This window comes from Mercenaria mercenaria, chromosome 9 (genome assembly GCF_021730395.1).
Source record: "Mercenaria mercenaria strain notata chromosome 9, MADL_Memer_1, whole genome shotgun sequence".
NCBI classification, from domain to species: Eukaryota; Metazoa; Mollusca; class Bivalvia; order Venerida; family Veneridae; genus Mercenaria; species Mercenaria mercenaria.
In genome coordinates this window covers 30,032,059-30,053,558 of record NC_069369.1, presented here as the reverse complement: position 1 = coordinate 30,053,558, position 21,500 = coordinate 30,032,059, and the positions used below count along the sequence as shown (strand labels likewise).

Sequence of the window (21,500 nt, the reverse complement as noted above, 5' to 3'; positions counted from 1 at the left end):
ACTTGTGTTTGATTAAATTTCAGCAGAGCACAATTGTCTGAACAGTGTACAAACTTATTACTGTTTTTTTTTCAGGCAAGGGTGGAAAAAGTGGTAGACAATGAAAGCAGTAACATTTTTATTAAAAAAAATAAACAATGAGACAAACATTTCCAACATCTTTGGACGGTTCAAAAATCCCATGTTAAACATACGATAAAGCCCGAAACGCGTGAAAATGTTTCGAATGTAAATCGGGTGAAGTAGGCGCTCTATGTATACAGTTAGATTATGCGTCTAGATACTGTAACAGAGGGGTCGGTCAATTGTGGGTTATTGATTAAACTGGGCGAGTCTACTTACTTATTACTTGAGGATAAAAAAAAAACGTGTTTTTTAAATGTTGCTCTTAAACAAGGGTGGCGGTTGAACTACTAAAAGTACAACAACAGTTAATTCACAACAAATCGTACGATATGTTTTATAATCAGTAGAAGCTAGTCGTATTTACGCTTATGAGACCTGTTTCACCCATAAGTAAAGAATTCACAGGTCCATCATGAAATATTTTCCCCAGCGCGCATATACTTCAGCTATTCAATATGATCGGCCGCGATCAATAAGTGGCCAGTATTTTATATAAAAGTACAAAGACACGACCAGAATCGAAGACAAAATGGCATTTTGAATTTGAAATAACATTGCCGATCTTTTGCAGAATCACATTAATCTCACAAATAGGAGATATGTAAAATATAATAATATTATGAAAGGTTTACACGCGTATAATTACATTCACCATACATTTTTGAAAAAAAAGCGTTTATTTTCGTATAAACATCACTGGTTTAATACTACAAATTCGGCTTTTTCCCCGAGATTGAATGCGCAACCGGAGGTCATTCACAAAAACATAACAAAATGGTGTCGTCCGAAAAATTCTTTCAAAATCAGTCGCCGGAATTTCAAAAAAAACAACAACATTGAATTATAACCAGGTACTATATTTTCATCAGACGGCAAATTAACTCGAACGTGGGTCGTTTTGGCTGTTTTATTTAGATGTTGAAAAGATAGATATATCCTGACATTTATTTTGATTTTCTGATACTCATGGAAAACAAACCACTTTTTTATAGCAAGCTACCGTAAAAATGTAAAAAGTATTGAATGTTATTTTCATGCGTTTATACGGGTATAAACCAAATTGGGACGTCTTGCAAATCATCCAAGATCCGCTAGCATGATTTATGAACTTGCAAGAAGTCCCACTGTTGTTTATACCCGTATAAAAGCACAAAATAATATTAAATTCTTAATTGGCTGTTGTGACACAACCCGTCCGCTATATATTGCAAATTCTATCCACATTATAACATTTTAATTGTCAGCTTTAAATACTGCAGTATTTGGTTTTTAATAACCATTAATCTCTGAAATTGTATTTCAGGCGACACTCTGATCTTGTCAGACGTTAGTCTCCGGTGACCTAACTGCTATAAATCAGCTTGAATCTGATATTCTTCTACAACTGTATGTTTTAAGCGACACCATAATGGTCTTGTCTGCCTTAGATCTAAGATAACCTAACTGCGGTAATTCAATTTAAAGCATTCAATCACCTTCTATTATATGTTTCTATACAGATCATGATTGTCACCTTTATCATTCTTTCAGCTTCACGGCTATAACACCGCTTGAAGTCATCATTTTTATTAAATTTGTATGCTCCATTTAGACAATTATCTTATTTGAGCCGCGCCATGAGAAAATCAACATAGTGCATTTGCGACCAGCATGTATCCAGACCAGATCCAGATCCACGCAGTCTGGTCAGGATCCATGCTGTTTGCTAACGGTTTCTCTAATTGCAAAAGGCTTTGAAAGCGAAAAGCATGGATCCTGACCAGACTGCGCGGATGCGCAGGCTGGTCTGGATCCATGCCGGTCGCAAAGGCACTATGTTGGTTTTCTCATGGTGCGGCTCATTTTTATTAAATTTGTATGCTCCATTTAGAAAATTATCTTATTTGTATCAGCAACAAAGCTTGTTTCTAAACTCATCTTGGTGATTATAAGGTGATTACAGAGGTAACTTGGAGAAAGTATTATTTTACAAACTTTCAAAATCAAACACTGTCATTTACTGTAACAATATAAAAGAAGATACTGTTGCCTTTGAGAAGACTTAACAAAGCAATATAATGTAAAATTTATTACTGTTTTATTTTAGCATAATAAAAATTTTGCAAGCTTAAAAAGTCGATCAAAGTCTTGAACAGTCTCCAATACTTGGGCGCTTCGTTTGATAGAATCTCCAGACGAAAATTCTATCAATCTGCTAAAATATTCAACTCTCACGTGACTTTAACTTGTTTGTTTATTCTATACATCCACGCAAATGTATCTGTTTTGTTCTGTTTTTTTTTTCTGTTTTTGTGGTCTCACGCACGTTAAACGTAGATATGCTTGAGCAAAAGGGATCAAGTTTCCTGAAATCACGGAATATTAAAACTAATGTCTGATTGTGTCCGTATCAATAAAGTTGTAATAAGCTTATTTTCAGAGTTTAGTTTTAGATATAAAAGCTTTATCACATGTCGATTTAGGAGACACACAGATAAAATTAGGACGAAAAATTAAAATCCATCAAATGATTATAGAAAAGATTTCTTTCATTTTACTTAGTAACTTAGTCAAAGTGGATAGATTATTTCTTACATTTATGACGTGGGTACTCGATATTCATGATTTTCTTTTTAATTTGTCTTACGTATGCCAGGCTAGAATTATGCCTGGTAATTGCTATAAAATATCATGTTCTATTTTTTTAAAGTATTATTCAGTCTTACCACGGACAGGGAAAGGGAAGGGCAGTCAGATGCATTACTGGTTGATTTGTCACATGTTTTCTGCGACTTCATTTATCGTCTTATAGCGATTGCCAAATAAATTGCAAGATTTAATTGAATAAATCAGATTCTTTCTGTTCCTTTGTTTGGCACAAACAACAGTATTCTTGAAAAAAAGATACCTGAATTTCCATTTAAAATGAGTAATTGTAAATAATTAGAAATATGAAATTCCACTTGTGTCTGCAGTGCTTTCTCGGATTGTACATAACCTACTCTGGATCCGAAAAAATGACTTATTTAGGAACCGTAAGTAAAATGAAAATATTAAACGAATAAATATTTTGTAGCTGTATTGGCATGTATCGCAAAGAATTTATGTCATTTTTGAGGAACGGTAGTGGCTATTCAGGGACCACTTATTACAACACGTTTTCGGTCTTGTATGTAGGAAAGAAAGTTAAATTAGACAAGGAGAAAATACAACGTCGATTGGTGCATTTTCGGACATGGGGGTATTGGACAAAATTTTAAGATTTCCTCGTCTATTTACAAAGTACAACAATAGCAGCAACAAAAATGTTATAAAAGTTACACAAAATAAAGTGTATTGACATAATGAATTCCCTTCTGGCTGCAAATAATAAAGCTCCAAGGAAATATTTATACAAATCTTAAGATTAAACTATATACCATGATGGTAAAATATGTTTATATGTTGCTTTAGGAATCAGTAAAACAGTAATAAATAATTCTCAGGTTTGATGCTTGCTGGATTGTAGAAAGATGATCCGAAATGAGTATTTTCGGACAGGATTTTTAAAGAGTGGGTGGCTACAGATACGGATCTGGATGCCCAGAATATCATGCTGCAGATCCAGTAGGCGTGATCACGGTTGAAGACTAGGTATTTAGTGGTTGATATTTCAGGAAACATATTAGAAATAAGACACTGGATTTCTTGCAAACAATTTTGCGTAAATTGACTCAATTTCTCAAAACATATTAGAAAAAAATATGATAGTTTTGGGACACGTTGTTTCACAAGTCCCGTTTTTAAGTTACATTTGTTTAGGTCATGCGGACATGTAGGAAAAACATCTGAAAAATGCCTTGCCACAAAAGATGTTACAAGCTGAACTTGCGTAAGTTAAGTTGGCGGTATTTGAACTGGAACGTTGAACATTATCGTCCGATAAAACCCTTGCATGATCGATAATACCATTTGCTTTTTTTCAACTGAAATGCATTTTCAAGAGCTTTCTGGATTTCGTCATTTGAGATATTTTTATTTGATTATACCCGAATCGACGATAGCTTTATATAATTCTCATAACATTGTATTACTTTATATATTTTAGAAGTTGTCGGCTGATTATGCACCTTAAATACATTGTAATGTTCTTTTTATAGCTTTCAAAGAGCACATCTTGGTAATAAACTTACTTAATTTGGAACATTATATTAAGAAAAATATTACCATGTCATAATGTTGTTGAAGTCTATCAATCACGGATATTACACTTAACTAAGGAAAGTGAAACTGCAACATCCATTTATTGCAAAAACTTCCCTCTGTCAACTTGTATGTGAATAGGTAAATCTAATGTAATTTTGTGATGCTCAAAGCATAACCGTTTGTCACATGTGCACGTGGAGCTCGTGTTGTAATTCATGTAAATACAAAATCCATAGCATGCATTTACAAAAATCAAATATGCATGTAAGGGTCTACTACAATCTCTTGAGCCACCGTTTCTTCAAAATTGGTACATTTTCTAAATGATTTAGCGTATTTTTAACATTCAGTAACATAGAAACTGTTACAGTGGAGTCACTCGAAGTATACCTGGCAGACTGTAACCGCGAATGACATCAACACGTCATTGTTTTAATCACGTGAATGTCACACAAGAAAACTCAAAGATTTTTATATCAGAACATCTTGGTCAATTGATTAATCTTTTAAAGGTGTTACGGACTTTACTGATATTCCTTATCGACGATCAAATGTATGTATATCGAAATAAAAATCATCCTATTACGAGTTTTACGGGGCGTAGTTACACGAATTACAACACGAGCTCAACGTATGCACGAGACAAAGGTCATGAATTGAGTATCACTAAGAACTGATGTAGCATTTTTTTTTACTTTTCTTGAGTTTAGTTTAAGTAAATAACTTTAAAACCACAGAATATATCTTGATACACAACTGTCTGTCTGTGATAAGAACACGTCAAAATATTCTTTTTAATTGCATGTATTGATTTGAAAACAATTAATGTAAAACGAAATCGTAATTTAACGCAAATAAGACCGATTGAATTAGGTTTTGACGTTTTTATTAATTCTCCTCTCCGAAAGCATAATAAATCTGCTTTCAAATTGACAGTTTGCTTAAAAGGGTGGAATAATCTGTCAGAACAGTAACACATCTGTACAGCTTTATGACCACCTTCTTTGCGATATTTTTACTTTGTTTAAAAATATTTATAATGGAAATGTACAGTATAACGCACACTCCCTGGACTTGAACCAAGTGTTTCTCAAAAAAGGAAATTTCCTACTTTGACGGATTTTTGTCGGTTAAGAAATATGTCTAATGTAGATGGATTAGAGACAGACGGTTGTGAGGGCCTCCGTGGCCAGGTGGTTAAAGTCGCTGACTTCAAATCACTTGCCCCGCACCAATGTGGGCTCGAACCTCACTCGGAGCGTTGAATTAATCATGTAAGGCAACCGTTCAGCTGGCTTACGGAAGGTCGGTGGTTCTACTTAGGTCTTACTCCACCATCAAAACTGAAAAGTCACCATATGACCTATAAATGTGTCGGTGCAACGTTAAACCTAACAAAAGCAAAAATGAATGTTTGTTAAATTAATATAGAATGCAGAACCACCTCGTTATTAAAAGTAGAAGTGTTTTATTGAACGGAACTTTTGTGTATAAGTCCTGTTAAATAAAATTTGAAAACTGCGCGGTTTTTAGTGACTGACCAGTTTGACTGATATTGGTGCTAAACATACGTTAACTCAAGGATCATGATACAATAAGGAATGTTATGCTCGAAGAAGTCTGCAAATGAAATTATCATTCCTCTTCAATAAATATTAGCCAAATTGTTTTACTCGGTGCCAAATTATGTTGGTATTATCATTAAGAAAACCTTATCGCTACATTATGTAAAGTATCTTTTTGCATCTTGGTCTAGCGCGGAGTTTATGTCCACGACATTATTTTTTAGACAAAAAATATATTTAAAATGCAAACAGCTTGTACGTGATCTTAATATACATCAGACACTTTGGAAATATGTACACGTATGCATGAACGCCATTGACATTTTGTTACATTAAAACTTCTGGAGGGGCAGATGATTAGTTAACAACAACTCGAATTATGTAAAAAAAAGAAATTCATCTTCTGCCTACATGGCAGGAGAAATTGAAAGATGATTCTTTTGAATTGATGGAGAAGTTGTTTGTAATTACCAGGTTAATTCATTTTTCAGATGTAACGTTTAACCCTGACACATTATCTACATACAGCGTTTCCTTTTCTTGTTTTGACGCTTTATTCAATGACATGTTTCATTGTTAAGTGACTATTATAGCAAAACGTCTACACTTGTAGATAAAATATTTGGGCATAACTTTCCTGTTTTTTGTAACACCGTCAAAGAAACACGCAAAGTCATTTATGCAAATTTAGAATTAACCCATTCTCTTTTTTTACATTATATTTTGTGTATAAAAGTAAAGTCGACAAAGAAAAGCCATTTTGCTCCTATTTGTTTACATTTCTCATATCTAACTTATTTTGACGTTTCCTCAGGTCTTAAGAAGTGTTAGTAGAGACATAAGTTTAATAAAGGCAATGTTTTAACTATACATAAAATCACCGGTCCATGGACGATTAAAGAAATTAATAACGCAACTTTCTCCACGTGTGAGACAGGGTTAACATATATATGAGAAAATAATGTAAAAATTTCTACTTAAATTGCATATATGATTCAAAAAAGCTCGATAAGTGTACAATGTTAGTTCTAGAACATGGATGAAACACTAAATAAATGTTATTGTGTTGCAAAGCAACTCCCCATGGATCAGTCGAAATTGATTCAACCACATTCTTCTGTTTTCAAATGAATTTTATAGTTGTTTTTTTCTTCTTCTTGTTTCCATGGCTTTCGACAGAAGAGCAGTACGTATGTATCAATGATGATGATTTATTTGTTATTCGTGTTATATATATTCGACGCCTACTCGAATTGACGGTTCATATGGCTAACAATTGTGAACTTCATAAACTGGTTCAGACAAACTTACCATTCAATTGCTTACTAGCTTCCATTGTCATTTGTATGTATCGTATCCCAAATGCTTATAAAACTCAAAATGATTATCCATGTAGTTAGATATCACCATTAAAGATCAGCTATGCTCCATGAAATCTTATGTAGTTACATCAGTTTGTGATATGGAATTAGAGAAACAGTTTTCATATTCCCTTCTGAAACCGGCTTTTACCTTAGACTCCCGAGTAGAAATCTAAAACTTTAAATATAGAATTTCTCTTATCTAACTGCTTGGTGCGCTTGGTTATTAAAACATTTTTATTTGTTTTTGTAGGTTGTGTTTTAAGTATTTGTTATAACAACCATACTTATAAAAGTCATGCTATTATGCTGAATGACAACATAATTCTAAAAGAAAAACTGAGGTGACAGGCAAAGCCTCAATACTACAACAACAATAACAACAACATCTAGTAAGAATTAAACACCTGATAGGTGTTTTCAGTCAATATTTTGACATAAATATACAACTGTGAACTTAAATTGATGCCGTAACATTGTTAAAATTAAGAAAAAATTGTCAGAGAAGTATAAATGAAATATCCGTCCAATAAATTCTTAAACTATTTTCAAAGTATGTAAATTTTGCTATATTATCAACTGTACTTTTAGTATTTTGTTCAAACATAAGGTTTTTCAAATTTGGACATATTTGGCAAATTGCAAAAGTACCTTAAACAGTATTTCTGTCTCAAATTTCTATACTTGGCACACAAAAATCTGCTTCTAATACTTTCATATAACAATACAAGATTCTGACATCACTGTTATTTTAATTTTCTGCATACTGAGGTAAAGCGTCATTGTAATGGTAATATCCTACTAACATACACAATGAACGAAAGAGATACACGGTAAAATGGCTGCTCAGAAAGAGTAAATAGTGTTCTGTGTGAATTAATCTCCGGCATAAAATTCTGTTATTGCAAAACATTTTTTGAGATGAACTGGTTACTTATCTTTTGATGATAATGTTATTTATGAGATTCCTAATAGAGAGAAGATAATTCTTTTTTTAATGTTACTAAAATAAAATTAAATGTTTTCATAATTTATAAAAGATTATATTAGGTTATATTTTTGTGAAAGAAAAAGAGAAATATTTAGAAGTATGTCATTATTGAATTGTTTATTAAAAGTGAGTTTTAGACAATGATAAAAGCCCTAACAGAGTGGGGTGGTGGTGGGGGGCCATAGAGACTTCTTTAATGAAAATGAAGAAATGCGTAATGAATAGCTCACCTCACTGAATTCAGGTGGCATCTTGTGTCCTGGTTTATCACAACATTAATTATAAACAAACATTTTAATATAATTCAACCTGTGTATATCGCGTAAAACAGACGGTGATGGGAGTAACAATATGATTGATTTACTTTTAAACTAATTATAATTTTAAGTTTATAATTTATGTTAAACACTTTGATAAGTTACCTGGAAGGTATAGCTAAAGAAAAGATTAGTTTAAACAATGGAACAAATGATTAGAAAAATATTGTACAATTTATATAACCAGGACAAAATTGTTATTGTACAGTTTGGTATTGGTCTCTGTTTATCGTCTAAACGTTGATATTGTACAAGGGTTAAATTGCAGGAAGGTAAACATGTACTTTTAATTTATTTTGCGTTGAAGAGTGACCAAGATTTTGCACCGATAGACGAGATTTTTTCCACTCTGTATAAGTTGTACAAACATTACTGTAAACACTGCAAAATGTTATTTCGCGACAACGATTATACTAACGTTTTCATTTGTCCTGGTCCTTTGAGAGCAAAAGCAGTCAAATTTATTTTAAAACAGAGTTTTGCTTCATACGGTTCCAGTTGGCGACCGTATTAAAAAGAAATACTTTATCTACGGAAACTAAACAACAGGGATATGACGAAAAAATGAAACCAAGGAGACATACATTAGCAAATCAAACGTCTACAAAACGACGTAACAATAACCTGGATAACTTAAGTAACAATTTACTGTCCGTATGAATTACAAATTAATTTCAAAGAACACTCTTCATCAAAGTTCTATTAACTATTTTGGAAGCCTATATCGATAGAAAAGCAAGTGGAGTTTATCTAGTCTGACCTTTGAATACTTATAAACTACTTTCAAAACGTTGTTCATCGATAATCAAAATTGATGAAAAATTTCGCGTCTTTTGGAATGAACATGTTTCAGATTCTTTCTACTCACTACACAAAATGAGCCGCGCCATGAGAAAACGAACATATTGACTTTGCGACCAGCATGGATCGAGACCAGCCTGCGCATCCGCGCAGTCTGGTCCGGAGCCATACTGTTCGCTAACGGTTTCTTTAATTGCAATAGGCTTTGAAAGCGAACAGCATGGATCCTGACCAGACTGCGCGGAAGCCATTATGTTGATGTGCTCATGGTGCGGCTCAAATATTGATTGTAATTAGTAATTTAGAAGTAGACCATCTGAAATCGGACAAATGTTATATATTCAATTGAAGGTTGAATGGAATGTCCTAAACTTCCCATTAAATCAGTTGATATGGGCGAGTTATGTTACACAGGCTGTGATAGATATTTTTCACGTACCAGACACATTCGACAGGTTAAATGAATTTTGGCATGACAAAAGAACATCAAAATAATTGTTGTCGGAAACTGGAAACACGCTAACGAAGTCTGATAACGGCCTTTAGGGTAAATGGTGCCAAGATGTTTTAAAAGTTGTTATTCTATATTATATATAAAAAACAATCAAAGTTATCTCAACTCCAATACATTATTGGTATGATGTGAATTCTAACATTTTTTCTGTCTCTTTTAATGGATATTAAAGATAATATAGTCAATATCACAGCAGTTGATGCTTTATTAGTATAATGTTACGTCTAGAAAAAAGGTCATCTATTTTATATCACCTTGTCACTGTGATTTTGCATATCACAAATAGAAAATGCATGGTTCTCACTGAATGTTTTTTTCTTGCTTTGTATTTGACAATAATCCTCAACTGAAAGTAAACTAGTCTTAAACTTGCACATTTAATTTAAAAATTTGGCAAAAGGTCTCAAGAAAATTATCGACGCATTTGATAAGACACCTGCCTTTGGCTGAATAACAGTTCAATTTAACTGATATATATCTGTTCTAGCAATCGTACTTTAAGCAGGCATTTTTATTCCTTTTATTGCACTTATCATAACAACTTAAAAGTTCATGAATCTTTGAAGACAATGCGGTTAATTTAAAGTAAAAGAGTAATTGTTCAATTATAAGTCTTCTTCATAATACGCGTTAACTTGTAAAAAATGCCAGATATACAGTTCATAAACAAGGTTTTTCTTTGATTTCTCTTTAGACTATGCCTCCATAATACGTTTGTTTCATTCTAAAGAACTTCAAGTTCAAGAGTGGTAAAAATGCTTAAGTTTTCAAAATGTCATGATTCGTTTGAGTTGACCGTGAACAACAACAACAAAAAAGATTCTTGTGTGATAGGATATGTTCACCTGTTTCAATTCTGGTTTCATTTATCAATGAAGTATTAGGAAAACGTTCAGCATATTTGACACAACATGTCTCCTTAAACATATTGTAAAGTTTCGAAGAAGAACTTTTTCGAAATATTTCTTGTAGTAGAACTTTGAAAAGAAATGTACACCGGGAATCATATTTTTCGGCCTTAACATTGAATTGCCCGAAGATAATTCTAAAATTCTTGAGACCTTTAGAATTTTAAATTAATATAGCTGGATCATGCGTAAAGTCCAGAAATTCACTAAAAACTTACGGCACGGTTTTGATGCATCAAACGAGAGATCCGCATATTATATCATGCCGAGAGCTGTAAATACATTATCAAGAAATTATAACAGAATTACCAATGTCAACCACCAAGGGATACTTTTCACAAGACATACTGCAAGCCGATTCAGTACAATAGAGTCTTCAAAGTATAGGATTGGGAGTGATTGTAAAATTAAGTAACTATTGCATTTATGACAGGGTGATATGAAAAATGTTCACCTCGAGATATATGAACATCGATCGAGTTGTCAGCAAAGGTATATTTTCATATTTCGAGGGATGAATATTTTCATATCCCCTTACAGGAATACAGTATCTATTTCATTATACCGAAAACATATGAGGGTCAAAACATTTACTGGAAAATCAACAAACTGAGTTCTAGAAGTATTTTATTAACATCAGATAAAGTAAAGATTGTAGGAGTCTTAACTAGAGAGCTCTTCAAAATTTTGGTAAATTTGCTGTACAATATGCGCGTATATCTGCGTTGCGTCAATGCCGTAACCGACAGCAGTAACATTCGAAAAATGGTGATAACTTTCTTATTTCTAAACGAAAACTGTAAGTGTGAGGACTCATTTTCTTAGTGAGATCATTTCCTATCCGATGATCATAGTTTCGATTCAAACGTTGGTATTTTTTATGAAATATTTGGAACTGAGAGTCATCATTAAAAAGGCAAAAAGGGATATTATTCCGTGTACCAACAAAAAACAAAATAAAGAAAGTTAATTTGGGTGCCGTTGACCTTGACCTTTGCACATGGAAAATTGCCTTACAGTGGTGAAGTTATTTAAATATACACCCATGCATAAAATATCACAGACTATATAAAAAGATCCAAAACTGTTTTAACTCCAGGTGTGACCTTGACCTTGTGGTTTTGGTCTAACAAGTGACAAATCAATTTGTTATGGTGCCTGTTTCTGCCAAACTTCACTTGATTAATTATCCATGCACAGAAATGTTATTGACTAGAACTAAAATGACATATTTTCTTTGACCTTGACCTTTGAGATAGGGACCTGGGTCTTGCATGTAAAACGTCGTCCACTTTTAATTTTGAAGTTCTTTAATGAATGGTAGAGTTATGAACCGATTATGAAACAGACCATATTAACTTTTGACTTCTTAATGTGACATTGACCTCTAAGTTGTAAGTCTAGGTCTTGTTCATATGAAAACACTTCGTCTCATTATTGGGAATGTTTGTAGCTTTATAATATACTATTATTTATTGTGGGTCAACACATTTGTCTAATATATGTACAAACACGATGTAGTTATCTATTTATATATGTATGTACTGGCAATAAAATACGTTTAAATTATTTTTGGTCCGATTATGAAGCAAGCTCTACAACTTGTATTAATCGCTCTCTACACCACATTCATAATGGAATCCATCGCCATGAGAAGAGAAGCCAGTTTCCTCTTTTTATTGCTGAGCGCTAAGCAAGGGAGCGACTGGTACCCTTTTTTTCAAGTCTTTGGTATGACGCGGCCGGGGATCGAACCAACAGCCTCTTGCACACGAAGCGCAAACGCTCTACCACTAGGCTACCGCAGAACATTTGTGCCAAGACATTTCAACTTCGCTTGATGAATGGCAAAGTTATAGACCGGACACAAAACAGATCCTGTCAACTTTTGACCTGAAAGTATGACCTTGACCTTTGAGTTAGGGGTCTGGGTCTTGCACATGTCACGTTTTCTCATTATGTTTCATTTGTGCCAGTTGTGGCGGACAGACCGACGGACGGAATGACGCAGCCCATTTCTATGCCCCCTCGTTTCTTCGAAAAAGGCTGGGCGAACAAATGGTTAGAAAACTAAACTTTAAGTTTAAGAAACTTGTAAGGGAAATGTTGGCGACATTGATTGTTAGCAAGTTACTATCGAGTTGATAGTATCCTCCACTATTATTATGTATAGGAATAAGGAAACATTTAGACTACACAAAAGGCACCACGAGAACACCAGTTTCGAGGCAAAAACTTGCAGGAATACAAACTTAAATTATATATTTCGTTACTTATATTCTTTATAAAAAAAAAGGTACCCAAATGAACAAGCATACTTTTTTTATAAAGTTTCTCATCATTATTAACCAGAAAGATACAATGATTATTTTTACAATTTCTCAACATTTAGTACACTTCTTTATGAGGCTCTTAATTCATGTTCTTAGTTATAAAATGATGCATATTATTTGACCTCACCTATGTGAGAACATTGTGCTTACAATTGTAACTATTGAGGTAAAAATCCTGTAGTCTATTCATTTTTTTTGGCACGTTAGATAGTCGATCTGAGACTCGTTTCTGTAAAAGTTATACAAAAAAAACTCGACCCTTAGCATTTGATAGAATCTGCAGACAAAACAATCTGCCAATCTGACAAATTATAGAATTCCCATGTGACCTTCAGTTTGCGAAATAGTGGTTATCTATTGCTAATAACCATGGAAATGTAGCTGTTGTGTGGCTTCATGAAGTACTTCTGTATATAAAACAGCGTCAGGGGTATAAACTTATGTATGCATCTATTGCGATAAAGAGTTAGAGATTGTTCGGCCGTTAAAAGAACTTTTTAGCTTACGTTTTAGCTCACCTGAGCATAAGGCGCTTAGGGTAAGCTATTGTGATCACTCAGTCCGTCCGTCCGTCCGTCAGTCCAAACGACATCTCATCTGAAACCCTGTGCTGAAAGTTGATGTAACTTGACCTTGCTGTTCTTTGGGTTGCCTTCTCCCAGAACTGTTAAACGGTTCCGCCTGGTTGAACATAGGAGCCGACAAAGCTAAACTTAGAAAAATCTTCAAACCCTTAAACTGCTAGTTTAAAGTATGACTCTATAATTAGGTTAATACTTAAAAAATTGAGTGCTAATAGTTATAAACAAAATAACAAAATCTAAAATTACAGTAATGCACTTAAGACAGAATCCGCGTAGTCTTTAGAATAAAATAAAATTGCTCATAAAATTTGGTGAACATTTATATTTTATAGAAGCTGTATTGCTGTTGTACTGGATGCATGTCCCTAAGAATTACACAGAATTTCAGAGGACAAAAACTCATTCTGTGAAATATTAATTAACTTCTTGCATCATATAAGAACGATATTTCCCTGTCATAACGTTGTTGAAGACCATCAATCACACGACCATTACTTTAAGCAAATAAGCGAAATATATTATCTGTGAAATACTAAACCTGACAATATCAAAATTTACGCTACCAAAACTTTGAAATTTAACATCCTTCTTGTGAAGGACAAGACAGATATTCTTTCAATATCTAAATGGTTAATTAAGAAATAATCTATAGCAAAAGAGTGTTTTAACACTATTTATGCACGATGGTCGGTAATATGTCGGTGTAATAATTTTACGAGGGCGAAGTACGAAGTATTACTGCCCGAGTGTATAAATAGTGTTAAAACACGTTTTTACTATGAATTATTTCAATTATAACATGCCCTCAATCTAAAACAGTAGATAAAATATAGTAGCGCTCTTTCTTGGTCGCAACAAAAATTTTGACGTCACCGCACGTTAACATGACGTCATTCTAGCGTAAGTGTGTATTAACAGAGACAGGCATATTAGAATGTAAAATGTATACACGTGGTATAAATGTAAATAAGAAAAAAGACGGGTATTTTTTCTAATTTCCGACTGGTTTGTTAGAATGTTCGGGGATATCTCTTAAAATGAAATTATACAATAATCTGTAAGAGCAATAAAGTATTAAACGGGTTTATTACCATATCTCCATGTTCTCTGTTTCTTTCGTATGATCTCTATAGCTCCAAAAAATAACATAAGCTGGCACTTTTCACTTTGAGATGTTATTCAGTTAAGAGTATATTCATTGTTTGCATGATTTATGAAAAATTCTTGTTTTTAATGAAACGGAAAACAATCTTAATTGAAATCGTTGTGTTACGGCAGTGCTCTAGTTTCATACGAAATTATAATTTCATTCAAGTCTTGAGTAGACAATTTGTCAAATGTATTCAGCTGGATGGCTTCCTCATAGGAAGAATTTACCGCTAAGAGTGAGGCTCGAACCAACATTGGTGAGGGCACGTGATTTGAAGTCAGCGACCTTAACCACTCGAATCCCCAAAACACACTTAATATTTTATAGTCTTCATTGTGTATTTTAAACCTCCTGAGACTGAAGGCAAATTACAGAATACTCATTTCATAAAAATAAATTACAGCAATAAAAGAAATAACTTCAATACTAGTCCAGTAGTTTAATGGTGAAAATCAATTTTTATCATTGGTTCATTTCAGAAAGCATACAATGATGATGGCTTTCCTTGACGAACTTGAAAATCTGTTATACGGAACATCAAACGACACGGACCAGGAAAATCTAGAAGCCTTTTTCAATGATTCAAAGAATATCTCTATCAACGGTCAACTTCTAGACGAAGGAGACATCCTAGGATGGAGTCAAATTCTGCTGATTTTTGCATATGGCATTTTAATTGCTATTTCGCTGTTTGGAAATATTCTCGTGTGTCATGTCATATTCATACACCGGCGTATGTGGACTGTGACTAATTTTTTCATAGCAAACCTTGCTGTTGCTGACCTGTTAGTCACGTGTATAAATGTTCCATTCAATATTGCACGAAATTTACTTGATGAATGGCCTTTCGGTTCAGTGATGTGTCATTTATTGAATTTTTCGCTTATGGTGTCAGTTTATGTGTCAACGTTTACATTATTAGGCATCGCCTTAGATAGACATCAAGTTTTACTTTACCCTTTACATCCAAGAATGAGCCGACCAGTAGGGATTTCAGTGCTTGGATTTATCTGGCTCCTTTCAATATGCCTGTCCTTACCATTTGGTATGTATAACAAAGTCCAAAAAGTAGACTTTTTATTGAAGAAGCTTGACAGATGCACAACATCGTTCCCATACCCAAGTGAACGTTGGGAAAAGTATTTAACTGTTGGAACATTGCTATTACAGTATGTGATTCCTCTAACAGTAATTGGAGTTACATATGGTCGCATTGTAAGGAAACTTTGGGTTCGAACTCATGTAGGGGCTGTGACCCAAAACCAGCAAGCATCCCAACAGAAAGCAAAACGTAAAAGCATAAAACTTTTAATATGTGTGGTGGTAATTTTTGCTATTTGCTGGATGCCTTTGAATCTGTACCAAGTGTTAGCGGACTTTCATCCTAACGTAGAAGTGTTCCATTATAATAGCACAACATTCTTCATATGCCATTGGATCGCGATCAGCTCAACGTGCTACAACCCTTTCGTTTATTGTTGGCTTAACGAAACTTTTCGTGCAGAAGTGAAAGCTCGTTTCAAATGTTGTTTGCCGAGACCTAAACGTGTACATCCTGGTACTGACATCAATGGAACTCTGTATAGATCGGATAGGGCGTACCAACGAAGACAGTCGAAAAGTTCAAACGGTCTGAACAGAACTTCTATTTCAAAGGTTTGCGATAAGTACAAAGTTGATATTGACATCTCGACGAAGGAACAATCCGAGTTCTTGACGGAAACAGCCGTGAATCCGAGCAGTGATATCTCGCGAAGTGCAACAGACATTAGTGGATCGACTGGTTCTTTGAAAACGGTCACGGAGTCACCTGAATTAGTATTCTTTTCAGAAAGAGGAGAGTCAGTAGAATATATTCCTAATGGCATTGTTACCCACAAATTGTAATTAACATGGCATATTTCTATAGTCGATAAAGAAAACATTATTTTCGTTGTTTGTTTTAGAGAAACAGAAACTGATTCCTTGATGCACTACATAATAATAGCACCTGGACGCCGTTTCATAACACATTACAATGTTTCTGACTAGCAAATAGACCTCCCTCTTGAATTGTCAGAACAGACTCCTGGCGTATCCGATCAGGGAATGTATGAACAATTTTAACAAGCAGTATTTTAGAATGAATGTATATGTATATAATACTTTTATTTCCTTAAAGATACAATTAGATGAATAATTTATATTCTGATAAGGGTGAAAGGATCATGTTATTTACAATATGACACTTTTATTAACGATGGTCTCGAGTTGTTTACTTTTGGGCATATGCCATACCAAAAAGTTTATATTTAGATGCCGCATCAATTGTATGAATTAGTTTCCAAAACACTAACTGGAGAAAATATCCATCTTAATATGTGGAAAGTATCTTTTTGTTACAGGCGCATAAGACAAGTGTGTATCATAATTTCTGATGCCGTTTCGTATGTCCAATTTCTCTGTAACTACTTTACATATAGCATGTAAATAGAAAGAGTTATAAAAGCACGTTTTAAAGTTTATTTTGATATATAATATGTATATATCTTATTTTTATGTTTTTTTGTACAGAAATATGTTAAAATGACGTCCCTTTGCACTTAATGCCATCATCTCCTTCGGGTATTTCCAATAACAGTTCATGATACGTCCTTTTCTATCATGGTAATGCTTTGCATTTCTAATTTGTAGCAAGGTTTTAATCAACTACAATTTTTAATGTATATCTATCGACTATATATTTCTAGAACTCATCCAAAAACGAAGTCGATAGGGGAAACCATTCAGGTAAATGAGTGTCGAAGTATGACGTCATTTTGAGCATTTTCTCTAAAAACCAAAATTCAAAAATAATGAATATGATCAACACGTTAAATTGTTTTATGTTATATTGTAAATGTAACTTTACATTGTGTGTAATTACTCTGTTTTTACATGTAAAAAGTAAAAATGGTTATTGTCAAAGCAGACATACGAAATGGTATCGGTTATTCAAAGAAATGTGGTGCAAGTGCAGATGTATGTAGACGTCAATGTAATATCATTATCTTCTTTGAAAAGCTGACTAGCTTTCAAGCGAACTCTTATAAATCAAAATGAATTACTTCGCAAATTGTGACAAATTAGACACGGAAGTACTGTAACGAATCACTGGCAATTAAAAATGCACCGAGTTTACATCTTAAAGATCTTAATGTGAATCTGTAAGCAACAGTAAAGGATGATATAGAATTATTTAGATGTTAACTTTAACTCAAAAACGCAAGCAGATATAACAAAATAAAATTTTAGTTACTAGTATTTATCCCATATGATATAAAATTTGAAGTATATGCGTTCAGTTAAAGTCAGAAAGAAGTAAGGATCGGAAATGTGGGGCAAAGTCACATTGATGTTGCAAGTTCTTTTTCCGAATTTAAAATATTCAGCGAACAAATGTTATATTGAGTCAATGTCAAGGCACAAATGGTACGTTTTTGCTTCAGTAAATGTGCGAAATATATATTTATATTAATTTGATATTTGTTTTATCAGTTTTGTAACCTATGACATGTTGATCATTTTTTTAAACAAAAAATCTATCTCTTATATGTTTTCCAACATATTCATGTCCTTTCTGATGCGTTCTCGTAATATCGCTTATAATCTGACAGTAATTATGAGGGTTTATTGCCTAGATAAAATATTTTCAGAAGTATTCTAATTTTATAAGTTTGAGGTCGAAATTTCGTATGTTGTATTATCTATTGACCTCCTAGTGCATTATCTTGACTATTTCATCAATTAACTATAATAATGAGTCTTCTGTTAATAAACTATATCAATGACTATTCTATTTATAAACCAAATTAATGTATATTCTGTTAATAAACTATAGTAATGAGTATTCTATAAATTAATTATAGAATGACATATGCCTTGATGTTCTGCTACTGTTTTTTTCTCGATATACTAATAGTCTATCATATAGAAGGTTCCAATAAAATTTCAAGTAGAAAGTATGTGAATAATGAAAGGGTAAATTATTATTCGTTCCTGCAGGAGCTTATATTTAAAATAAGAATAACAAATTAAATAAGAACCTGTTATTAAATATATGTATCATAATATTGCATATGTGATATTTTTAATCAGTATTACTTTGAGTATTGTTCCCCTAAAACTGACTTTGGCCAATTATTTTCATGTAATATATTTTATATAATGTCTATGTTCGTTTTGAATCACCAGAAATGTTTCTTTTCTTTCATTAAAGAGTAGTTATATTTAACTTGTTGTGGATGTTTTTTGAAAGTCGTTAAATATCAGTATTAATGAAAGTAACTCCGGAAGATAGATGTGTTAATTTAAAAGATATTCACAAAGGACATTGTAATAATTATAGAAATTCTAGGTACGAGATTGATTTTTATCACTTGTTTTCTAAGTCTGTCACCGCTGTGAGGCCAAAATAATAAGAAAAAATCAAATGCGACTGCAAGCATTCAATAGCCACTGTTTCGACATTCTAATTTTAAATTTGTTGGATTTAAAGAAAATAGGTATGTTTATATGAAATTAGAATTAATAAAATTGCTTACTACACGTGTTACATTTGATATAAATCTGTTGATGTATCATTGCAAGAATAAATTATGCTTAAAATACCCCTAAGCTCGCTTTAAAATGGATGTTAAGTCACAACTGCCTATCAGATAGTGGTTTTCGAGCTTCAGCATGCCTTTTGGAGGAAGAAGATCCACGGTACTCCATCAGACATTATTTCAAACACTGGTGAGCCATGAGGTAAAACCACCGACCTTCTTGAAGCCATCAGGAATACGTCTCTTGGGATGGATGAAACTCACATTTTACCTTTCCGCCTCACTGAACACGTTTTATATATTTGTTCCTTTCCGTGCCATTGAACAAGTTGAGTTTATTGATGATGGTGCGAATTACTGAGTAAAATATCTGCTTGGAAAGACCCATTTCCATTTGTCATTTTTCATAATAAGATCTGTAAAAACATCATTCGGAAGCATAGAACACAACCAAGCAACATAATAGCAGACTCGGATTGACTGAGTCTGTTCATGAGAGGTAATTGTATGTGCAACACCACTTGCGCCCCCTAGCACCTGCTTAAGCGGAATAATTGTGTGCACTCTGATTCCTTAGAACTAGGAAATAGAACAACACTGGATCCAACTACGGGGAGATATTTTTACAGCTGCCAAACGGTAAATGCCAATTGCCTTTGATGTAAAATTATGTTCCGCCGCCAGCTTCGTATTTGAAACGGAAGGTGAAGCTAGTAGCTACGCACTTCCTGTTCTTGGAAATGTTCGGAGTTTAAGTAGTTTTCATAGTAAACCGTCTCGCAGAGTGTACATGGACGCCAATAATTTAAATTTGGTGTCTTATCCGAAGTAAAACTTTCTGGGGTTTGTAATGAATTGAGAAACAAGTATAATCTATACAACATTTTTTAGCGTATTTTATTACGTTTGAAGAAAACAACAGAAATGAATTTCGTCAGTAGATTCGGCCCAATTTCTACTCGTTAAGGTACACATAAGTAAAGGGTTTTATAATGTAAATGTACATGTGAGATGTTAGCAATTAGGTCAGTATGATTTTATTCTCGAAAACGCGTAAATACAACGTGTAAATGACGTACGTGTTATTTACATGCCTTGTGGCACAAGAATTTTGCATCGCTTTTAGAAGACGCGTATAAGTAAGACAAATGGACTGCTGCAGATACATTACGCGTAAAGATATAAAAATATCACTCTGTCCACGTTTTTTTTTCCTTTAAGCTGTACCTTGGTGTATTCTTTTTTCATCTTTGTTCGATTGACGTCTAAATTAATTTCTCTTAAATATTACTACTTTAATGGCTGCGACACAGACATATTCAGGCAAAATAATTATTAATCCTAAATCATCCAAATCACATGTCTCCCTATAGAGCACTGACAGCTCTTTTATTATAAAATAGTGTCCCTCTTGAGATGTTCTAATCTTCTTTTTGCTGAGACAATGTTTATAAAGTCATACACGAGAGTTGTGTTTCTCCCTATCTCTTTCTAAGCATTATAATACTATTTCTAACTGGTTTTCTCAGCACCAAGGTTGTACTGATAACTCATTAGCAAAGAGAGGAGTGAATTTGCAATATTGTATATTTTTTACACCTTTTGTACCGGATGTATAATGGTTTTTCTAATTATAGGGTCATATAGAAGTGCCTCTGGACTACATAATATTCGACTACATTGTGTATATGAAGTATAAGAAAACAGCTATGTTGAGAGAAATGAAGTAGTGCATATTCGTAAATATATATAAAAATATTAAAAAATGTATTTTCGGTCTTCCTCTTGATAATATCATACAAGATTACAATAAATACGTGTTGTTGTTTTATTGTCCATTCTAATAGCAGGAATGTGGATACTCTATTTGGTAATTTCTTAATAAAGTATTTTAGGCAGTTTTCAAATGCCGTGTGTTAACCATAAAAGGTGCCAATTTACTTACTCTCAGTGATGCTATATTTTCCGTTCCATTTTCCAATCCATTCAATATAATATTTAACTGAGTTCCATATAAGCTGGTGGTAGAAGGCGTTAGGGGTACTGCACATTTCGTAACCTCTAACGAACACAATCAAAGTAAGTAATCGAAAGACAAACTTTTCGCAAACATACAGAAAC

General features: G+C 33.4%; 1 protein-coding gene across 5 annotated transcripts in view; it reads left to right on the top strand.

Annotated features, from left to right (window-relative positions):
* Positions 1-19,442, top strand: part of LOC123546827 (G-protein coupled receptor 83-like) — a 95,782-nt gene extending 76,340 nt beyond the window's left edge. For all 5 annotated transcript variants that reach the window (XM_045333415.2, XM_053551144.1, XM_053551146.1 and 2 more), the window contains one exon: positions 15,294-19,442. In XM_045333415.2, the coding sequence (XP_045189350.2) occupies positions 15,304-16,701 (1,398 nt within the window). In that variant the 5' untranslated portion in view covers positions 15,294-15,303 and the 3' untranslated portion in view covers positions 16,702-19,442. The remainder of the gene's footprint in view (positions 1-15,293) is intronic.
* The last annotated feature ends 2,058 nt before the right edge of the window (positions 19,443-21,500 follow it).